Source organism: Castor canadensis, chromosome 14 (assembly GCF_047511655.1).
Source record: "Castor canadensis chromosome 14, mCasCan1.hap1v2, whole genome shotgun sequence".
Taxonomy (NCBI): Eukaryota; Metazoa; Chordata; class Mammalia; order Rodentia; family Castoridae; genus Castor; species Castor canadensis.
The window spans coordinates 54318113-54328348 of record NC_133399.1 but is presented as its reverse complement, the minus strand read 5'-3'; the positions used below and the strand labels follow the sequence as shown (position 1 = coordinate 54328348).

Here is a 10236-nt window from a genome sequence, read left to right as displayed (position 1 = left end):
AACCTAGATAAAAGTAGATTACAGACTAATTCAGTGCCACCATCCACATGTGGCAATTTTAATTAAAATTAAATTAAAACTTTAGATCCTTGGTCACCTAGCTGTGTTTGAAGAGCTCAGTGGTCACATGAGGGTGATGGTTACTGTGCCTGATAGCACAAATGTAGAATATTTCCATCATTGCAGGAAATGCTGATACCACTTGTGATGCTAAAGAGGAGGTAAAAGCAGTCAGGTTAGGACAACTCTTAGATTTTTTACTTCATATTTGAAGAAGCCTTCTTACACAGATTAATAACAGTTCTTTTAAATGGCTTTGGAAAAAATCAAAACCACATTCTGTTTAGGAAGTTTTCAGTATATTTTCAAAAACGTTCTTAGCACTATTTTTCAAGTAATAATTTCATAAATCATTTTCTAATATCTTCACAGGCTTTTCTTTTATATATACTTTTAAAAAGTTGATGATCATTATCTAGCAGAAACTGATATGAATGTGTAACTTATTTTCAAGTAAAAATTGATAAACATCATGTCCTTCTCATAATAAGTTGCCAACAGTTTGTTTCTGCCCCTCTAAATAGTCCTCTCTGAAGAATAAAATTTTAACTGTCTTCCATCTCAAAGACATATTGAGATCTAAATAATTTGTGTTTCTTCACTTATTAGCTTGGGTTATAAATAATTCTTTGGTATGAAGCAAACATTTGCAATTACAGAGTGTGATGTTAGCTAATGAAAACATTAAAAAATATTCATTACATTATTTGGCCTGTTACTAACATTCTTATAACTGACATATCTGAATTTTTCTTAATGAAAACAAGGAACTTTTTTTTTTTCCTCCAGTACTGGGCATTGAACCCAGAGACTTGCCCATGTTAAGCAAGTGCTTTGTCAGTCAATTCTTTAGAATCAGCTTGTTGCTTAGTTAAAATTTCCCTTCTACAGAGTTAATACAGAGTTAATGATGGTAAGGAAGAGGACTTCCTTCTTAAAATTTTGTAATCAGGCAACACAATTGCTCTAGTAGTATAATTTGAAACAAGATTTGCATTTTTTACTGTAGCTCAAGCACAGGTGAGTAAATGGCGTGTTGGGGTGTGTTATTTTCTTGGTGGCTTATTTTGTCTTCACATTGTCACACCACCAATTGAAACAAAACAACACAGCATAATGGCTTTGCACCCAAATGCGGGCATTTACTCTGCCCCTCTTGATGGCTCAACGAGACCACTGAGTGCTTTTAAAAGAGGGAGGGGAGTTGGTGGCCTAATTTAAGATGTGTTCTACAAAGATTCCTTAGTTAAGGGCAATTTCAGTATGCTTGAAATAAGAAATAGCATTTTAGTATGACTACAGGAAACGACTACATAAATGCCAATCAATGATTGGGACCTTAATTTTTTAAACAATGGTCTTATTTTTTAATAGCCTATTTACTTATTATTCAAATGCACTAAAATATCACTGCCATCATTAACTTTGTTGTTTTATAGGTTCTGTATAATTCATAATACTTTGTACTCCAAAAATAATTTCCAGGTTTATCATGTTTTACAATTTTTCACATTTTGACAATGGCCCACCCTTGATAGCACCCAATTTTTTTAATTATGTAATGAATGGCAAAATCTAAGCATTTAATAATTTGTCTTCTTTTGATTAGTAAATTCAGAATAGCAAGAATTGGGGACAACAGAGGCTTTTCTTCTCCTGTTGTTTTCAAGCCTTTCAGATGAACTAGCAAACACCTTAGTACATTGGATTTGGAGTTGTGTTGGCTACAGTCTCAGCTCCAAGCCTTCTATTCATGTCTGAAGTATTACTGGTTGTTCTGGGGACTGTTATTAGTTTCACGTTTAACACTGGTTTTATCCACATCGCATTTTAGCCTTTGCAAAAGGTATTGCTATTCTGGTTGACTGCTAAATTTACAGCTTCACAATTTGTTTGTTTTTGGTTTTGAGGGGTTTTTTTGTGGGGAGGGTACTGGGGTTGAACTAAGGGTCTCAAGCTTGCTAGGCAGGCACCCTACCACTTGTGCCATTTCACCTGGCAAATTGTTCAGTTTTATTTTTTGTCACTATTATCCACAAATATCAAAATGATACCACATAGGACTCAATTTATCACTTCACATATCAAAATTCAACACAGATTTAGCAGTGTTGTACATAATGAAGTTCAAGCAATTTTCTACCTGTTTACTGAATTTAACATAACTACTATATGTTGAAATTGATGGGTTTTTCTCCCTGCTTTTCTGAGGTGAATGACTTGGTAGAAAGCTTCAGTAAGAAACTTAATGAAAGTCACAGAAATAAAGTCCAAGAAACCATCAGAATATAGATGTTAGCTTTTTTTAATCTTTTATTTCCTTTTGGTATCACTTATTTTAATTTTATAACTGCCAACTTATGACATTAATTATATGTATATATTCATATGTATGCATATAATATGTATATGTATATGAAGAAAAAGTTAAGATTTGGTCAAGCTATATTTTCCCATTCCAGTACAAAAATGTTTTCAAGATTGCAAAAAGTGTACAGTTGTTAAACAAGTTGTAAATAAAGACTTCTATAAAAATTCAGCTTAGATTTTTTTCCAGTCTTAAACAAGCACATTTAGTAACTGTCTGATTGGTGTCCTGTTACTCAATTTAAAGAATATGTCACTGATTTATTGTAAATCATGAATATTCTTTCATCCTTTTCCTAATGCCTGTGATAGATTTTGTGTTGATTTAGACTGCTACTTAATGTGTGTAGCTGACTGGCCTGAGTTCTTAGGGATAAAAAAGTTAAACATGGCCTTTTCCCTGTTAGAATAGTATTAACATAATCAGTTGTACTGTAGACAGTACAACATTCTTTGGGACAATTTTACAATGCATTGTTGAACTATCCTATTTTTTAGGCAATAATTGCCCCATTTCTTGACTTTGTAGACCCTTACAATTTACTCTTCTCTGCCTCTATCCTAAACATTATTAAAAGCTGACATCTTAGTTGTTACGTAAAGTTATGGTAGCAATATGGAAACTGATTATGTTTTCATTAAGCTAAATATAAATTTGTATATACATATCCAAAATAGGGTCCATTTTAATATGGATTTAATGTGACATTTTAATATTAAGAAATAAATGTTTCTCTCTTTGCTCATTAGCATGGAAATAACCATATGAACGTTAGCATTTAAAGTTCTGAAAGCCTGCCAGTATAACTTGAGTACGTTAATTGTGCCATTGTGTTTTTCTTTTGCTGTGTCACAAACCACTCTAAACTTAGTAGTGTTCACCTCTTCTCTGTTGAGAAGATGATGATGTCAGAAATCATGTCAGACTGATGACTTGAAGACTTGTTCTTTAGCTTATCTGGCCTGCCAGTAGACAGGTCAGGAAACTGTCCCCACACAACCTCCTGACATGATAAGTTTAGGTTTTCTTACAAGATGAAGTTTCACGTTAGGCAGGTGTATCTCATGCAGCTAGCTTCCCTCAGAACACAAGTTCTCAGGGACACAGGTGAAAACTTTGAAGCTTCTTATGTCTTAACTTGGAAGCTACATCACATCACTTTACTTTGTCAAAACTGACAACGAAGATCAGGCCAAGAGGCTGATAGAATATACTTCACTTCTCAGTGAAGAATGACCAATCACATCTACCACTTGTCTTCAAAAAGGACTATCCCTGACACAAAGACCATATTAATGAAGGAAAAATATTTCCGCATTTTCTAATCACTGTACCAAGTAAATATTTCTCTGCAGTGCAGAATAATCAGATATGTAACTTCAGCGTGAACAAAACCTGAGGTAGATACTACATAGAATGCTAATAAATTTGAAGCCGCAACACTCAATAGTTCTTTTGATAACTGATTACATGTACATGAATTATATATAAAATGTTAAGTACCCTGCTAATTCATTTCTGGGACTATAAGGAAAAATTTCAACATATAAATACATATCTATGTGTAGGAATGAACTATTCATATTGTCAACCAAGACTTTGTCGGGTCCCTTCCAGCTCCCCTGTACCTATCCCCTTTTCTAGGCAATCACTCATCTGCTGTTGTTACAGATTACATGACATACACTATAATTTTAGGTAAATGGAATCATAATTTGTGCTTGGCTTTGTGTAACTTTTTTACTTAGTATAATTATTTTGAGGTTTATCCATGTGTGTATATTCATAGTTGATTCCTTTTTATTTCTGAGTAGCATTCGTTTGTGTGGATACTCTACAATTTGTTCATACATTCACCTATTGATGAGCACTTGAGTTGTTTTCAATTTGGAGCTGTAGTAAAGCTGTTAGGAATGTTTGTTTAAAGCACTTGTGTAGACATGTGCTTTTATATCTCTAGGACAAACACCAAGGAATGGAATTGACTGTCATACTGTAGATACATGACTAATATACCAAAGGTGGTTTTACATTTTATATCCCCACTAGCAGTTATGAGAGTTCTACTTCTACCATAACTGATTTGGGCTGGTTTCAGCCATTTACTGTTACCTTGTGCTATTAATTCCTGTTTCCCTAATGATTAGTATTGTTTCATCTTCTTACTTGCCATACATGTTTTTTTGGTGGGTTTGAACTCTAGGCTTCACACTTGCAAAGCTGATTCTCACAAAGCAGCCACACCTCCAGTACATTTTTCTTTGGTTATTTTGGAGATGGAGTCTTGAGAACTACTTTCCTGTGCCGGCCTCAAACTGGGATCCTTCCTACCTCAGCCTCCCAAGTAGCTAGTATTACAGGCATGAGCCACCAGCGCCCAACATGATACATAAATCTTTTTAAATAAAATGATTATTCAAATATTTTCCTTATTTTTATTGGATTTGTTTTGCTGATTTTGAAAGTTCTCTATATAGTCCACATTAAAGTTCTGCACTAGATGATTGTGCAAATATTTTCTCCCAGTCTGTTACTTGTTTTTTCATTTGTTTTGTGGGACTGGGGTTTGAACTCAAGGCTTGTGCTTGCAAAGCAGTCACTCTACCATTTGAACCACACCTCTAGTCCATTTTGTTTTGGTTATTTTGGAGATGAGGACTTGTGAACTAGCTGCCTAGTCTGGCCTCAAACCCCAATCTTCCCTAACTTGGCCTTCCAAGTAGGTAGAAGGTGTGAGCCATTGTCACCCAGCTTGTTTCTTGATTTTTTATTCTCTTAGATGAGCTTTTCAAGCTGGGTGTAGGTGGCTCACGCCTGTAATCCTAGCTACTCAGGAGGCAGAGGTCAGGAGGATTGTGGTTCAAAGCCAGCCTGGCAAATACTTTGCGAGACTCGAAAAAACCCACCACAAGAAAAGGCTGGTGGAGTAGCTCAAGGTGTAGGCCCTGAGTTCAGACCCCAGAACTACAAAAAAAAAAAAAAAAAAGTCTTTGAAAGATCAGAATTTTCCTAGTTTTCCTGATAAAAATAAAAAATCTTTATCTAACCTAAGGTTACAAAGAATCTCTTTCTCCCTTTTTTTTTTTTTTTTTTTGTAGAAGTTTTGTTACAGAATGTTCTATGCTCCCACCCCAAACTCCTGGGGTTTCACATATCAGGTCTGGCCACTCACCCAACAACCAACTAGACATGAGTTATGGTGAAGAGCATCTAAATGAGATTTATCATGCAGCCCAGAACATGCTGCAGGAAGAGACAAAATCTCTGCCATTACAACAGAATTTCCCATATATGCAAATGGCAACTTTATTCTTCAGCTGCTAAGGCCCAAAATCTTAGAGCCATCCTTGATCCTCCCTTTCTTTCACTCTTCCTCCATATTTAATAGGAACATCTGGACAACTCCACCTTCAAAATTTAGCCAGAATTTGACTTTTCCTACCATTTCCAGTCTTACCTCCCCTAGTCTAAGTCACCATCTTAACAGATTGTTGCAGTAATCTCCTTTCTGGTCTTCCTTTGTTCTTCCTTGTCCTACCACATTACTGTATTTTGAATAGACAGGCAACTCACAGTGACCCATTAAAGTCTAACTTATATTCTGTCACTCTACTAATCAAAATTTGACAACTACTTCCAATCTCAAAAGTTAAAGCCAAAGTTCTATAAGGCTGTATGAAATTTGCTTTGACTTAGGCCTCTGAACTCATCTCTCTAGCCACATTGACTTCCTAGATCTGTAAACACACCAGACACTCCTCCCTCAGTGCTTCTGGACTTCTGCTGGGAAAGGTCTTCCCCAGGGATATTCATATTGGCTCACTCCTTCATCTCCTTCAAATCATTATTCAAATATCACCTACTTTTAGATAAAGTTTTAAGTATGAAACTTCATCAAATGAAACATTTTCAACAGCAAAAAATAATAATGTTAAACACTGGATAATAGATTAAGTACTATAAGGCACAGTATTGAAAAGAAATATCTGCAGGCACTTAAAACTTTCTCTGCCAGGTGCAGTGGCTCCTGCTGATAATCCTAGCTTCTTGAGAGGTAGAGACCTGGAAGATCAGTTTGAGGCCAGCGCAGTTCATGAGTCCCGAACTTAACCAGTAAAAAGCTTGGCGTCATGGTGCACACCTATCATCCCAGCTATGCAGGGAGCATAAATAGGACAGTGGTCCAGGCTGTCCTGGACATAAATATTTGAAAAATACATAAAGCAAAAAGGGCTTTGGCTGTAGAATGTCTGCTTCACAAGCATGAGGCCCTGAGTTCAAACCCCAGTACTGCCAAAAACAAAGTATTGTTTCTGTAGGGGAAACCAAGCTACACATTGTTTGGTCAATATTTACATTTCAGCAGTTTTTTCTGAAGTGTTCAGACAGACCCAAATTGCCTACATAAAGCTAAAGTTTAGTCTTTTTTCCCTTACATAATTTCAAACAGCCTTTATGGAAGTTGAGTTACAGATTTCTTTAGTAGCAGCTTTGACAAAATAGTTTTTATATAATTGTCTAGAAAGATGATTTCTTTTAAATCAACATACCATAAAACTTTTCCTAGAATCCATTTGACTTATATGAGGCTTAATAACACAAAATTCCTTATTTCTCCCCTTTGGTGTCTATGTAGTGAGCACTAGTGTAACTGTGATTGAGTCCAAGGCAGGATATTCAATATTGTAGGGCCCCCTGCTTCTCAACTACAGACCCCCTCGTCCCCAAAAGGTACCCACTAACTTGACACCTATATGGTGATGATCTCTGCTTTGTTTAGAGGCTTACCATTAAGTGAAAACAATATGGTATAACTTTTCCTGTTCTTAAACTTTGTGTGAATAAGATGATATAATCTGGTTTCTTTTGCTCAGCATTTTGTTTATGCCATTATAATATTGTGACATAATAGTGAATATATTTGTGTATGTATATATGTGTATATATACATGTGTACATATATATATGTGTGTTTGTGCATATATATATATATATATATATGTGTCCTCATCCCCACCTCTTCTAGCCTGAGCTCCCACAACCTTTGAAATTAACCTTTGTAATTTCCTATTCAATAAAGGTGACCTGTTAACAAGTCCCTTTCAACCATATCTGAGGTTATGAAGAGACCTTTGAAAGACAGGGTCTGTCTGGTTGCCAGGGGAACCAACCATATGATTGTAGAGTTAAAACTTTCAGCTGCCTCCTCATTTCAGGGGAAGGGAGATTGATTCAACCAATTGTGCCTGTGTAATAAAGCATCCAAAGAAACACTGAAGAAGTCTGGAGGCAGAGCTTCTGAGCTGGTGGAAAAAAATGCATGCCCCTGCCAGACTCCATGAGGACAGAAGTTCCTATGCTGAGCACCCTACATCACCTCACACTACAAACCTCTTCATCTGGATGTTCATATGTGTCCTTTGTAATAGCCTTTCCAAAACATATGAAGTATTTCTCTGAGTTCTGTGAGCCATTATAGCAAATAAAGAAACTGGTTTTGTTTTGTTTTTTGCGGGGGGAAATAAGGTTTGAACTCAGGGCCTACACCTTAAGCCACTTCCTCCTCCAGCCCTGTTTTTTTGTGTTGGCTGTTTTCGAGATAGGTTCTCGCCAACTATTTGCTCCAGCTGGCTTCGAACTGCCATCTTTCTGATCTCTGCCTCCCGAGTAGCTATGATAACAGGCGTGAGCCACTGGCTCCCAGATTAGATTATCAAACTGAAATTGTGTGTTATCCAGTTGATGACAGATTTGCATAATTACTTATTGTTAGAGGAAACCCCACACATTTTGTGTCAGAAGTCTTATAAAGAAAAAAGTGTTAACAATCTGTCCTTATAATGAGTTATAATTCATTTGTATTGTTTTTGTGCAATATTCCATTATATGACTGTACTACATTGTGCTCTTGATGAGTATTTGGTTGTTTTCTGTTTGTGGCTATTACAAACAATATTGTTTACTTGTTCCTGTATTTCGATGCATGTGAGAATGCCATTTCTCTTGGATACATACCTTAGATCTGGGTGATAAAGTCAAGTATCTTCAAGTTTCCTACACAAATGCCAAACTGTTTTCCAAAGCAGAACAGTTAATTGTGAATTGTTAAAGCTTTTACATTGTTGTTAATTTAGTGATTTTGAATTTGTATTTTCCTGATTACTAATAAGATTGTCATCTCTTCAAGTATTTTATTTGTCACTTGGTTTCTCTCTTTCCTATAGAATGTTAACCCAATTTCTATTTTAAGTTATTGTCTTTTTATTTATTTGTGGGAATTCATTATGTATTTGGAAATTAAGTACTCTGGTTTGTCTTTCACTTTTAATTATGTATTTTGATGAACAGAAAGTTCTTTATTTTAACATAATCAAGATTCATCATTTTTTCCCTTATATTAGTATGGTTCTATGTGTTAATGTAAGAAATTTTCCTGACCCTAAATCTAAAAATTTCCTCTTATAGTATCATCTAAAAGCTTTGTTTTGCTTTTCATATGGAGGTCTAGGTAGTTTAAGACAGAGATGCAATTTCATTTTTTTCCCCTGTTCATATATCCAGTTAACTCAGCACCATTATTCAGAGCACAATCCTTTTCTCCTCTGTAATGAAGGCTTTGTCAAGTCTCAAGCATCTGTATATCCATGGATCTGTTTATGAGTTTTCTATTGGACTGTATAATTTGATTTGTCTGTTTCTGTACCAGTGTTACACGTTTTTATTTACTTCAGCTAAAGTAGTAGAATTAATAGATGTGGCTGGATATAGAGATCAGTTTTATTTCTGTATAACAGAAACAGCTGAAGAAAGAAAGTGAATCTTACAAAATGTGCTAAGGAGCTACAGAGAAATTAAAAAACTCTGTTGATGGACATTTACAAAAACACACGTCACCTTGCTTTTTTTTCTTGAAGAATATGTTTAATTCTATGTTGGCAGGTGTTTTCTTTCAGCACTTTGAGTATATCTTTCCACTGGCTGTGCCTCTGTTCCACTTAGCTGTCGGGCTCCTCTTTATCACTGCCTTGCTGTCTTGTGCTGACTATCTCTTGACCAGACCAGGTGTACCCACATGTGGTCCTTGGTGGTGAAGCAAACCAAACAAAAGGCAAGTGTGGGCTTCCTATCTGAACATGAAGATCCATCAGTAAGTACTCATCTACCTTGCTTCTCGCTATTGTCTTTCCTCCTTTACTCTCTCTAGCTCACGAGATCATGGTTCTAACTCCTGGAATAGAACCAATGCCCTGAAGGTAGGATCCTCCCTGATTATAGCAGAGAGGAAATGTTGAAGCCTGAAGAGCATTGGAAGAAGCTGAAAGTGACAGCTCAGTCCTTTAACAGGATTCTCAGTCACCTGTGGCTCAAATGTTATACCACTTGCCTAGCAAGATCAAGTCCCTGGGTTCCAACCCCTGTACCACCAAAACAAACAAACAAAGGTAATACATTTTAAATGTGTTAGTTAATTTCTGTATTTAGCACAAACATTGGTTGCAAATCAATCTTTTCAGCTCATTAATAGCCCTGAGAAACCTAATGTCCATTTCAGTGTGGTGGCCTAACTAGATCGGCTGGGCTGTGTGTTAGGATGATGCTGGGAGTCTAAGATTTACTAATGCCAACTCCCCCCATCAGACGAATGCAGTTAAAATCTGAGGGTGGCACTCAGTCACTGCAAGTTTTAAAAACTCTCCAAGTGATACTAAGGTATAGTCAAGATTAAGAAATACTGGGGCAGAGATTGGGTAAGCTTGAAATACAGGAGGCAGTCTTGGGTAAACATCATCTCCTTACTTTTACCCTAC

At 36.1% G+C, this 10236-nt stretch overlaps 1 protein-coding gene across 2 annotated transcripts in view; it reads left to right on the top strand.

Annotated features, from left to right (window-relative positions):
- Hook3 (hook microtubule tethering protein 3) overlaps positions 1–9647 on the top strand; it is a 113789-nt gene extending 104142 nt beyond the window's left edge. Inside the window, exon 18 of one of the 2 annotated variants that reach the window (XM_074054578.1) lies at positions 7645–9647. In XM_074054578.1, coding sequence (XP_073910679.1) covers positions 7645–7705 — 61 coding nt within the window. In that variant the 3' untranslated portion in view covers positions 7706–9647. The remainder of the gene's footprint in view (positions 1–7644) is intronic. The other variant, XM_074054576.1, reaches the window with a different exon arrangement.
- The last annotated feature ends 589 nt before the right edge of the window (positions 9648–10236 follow it).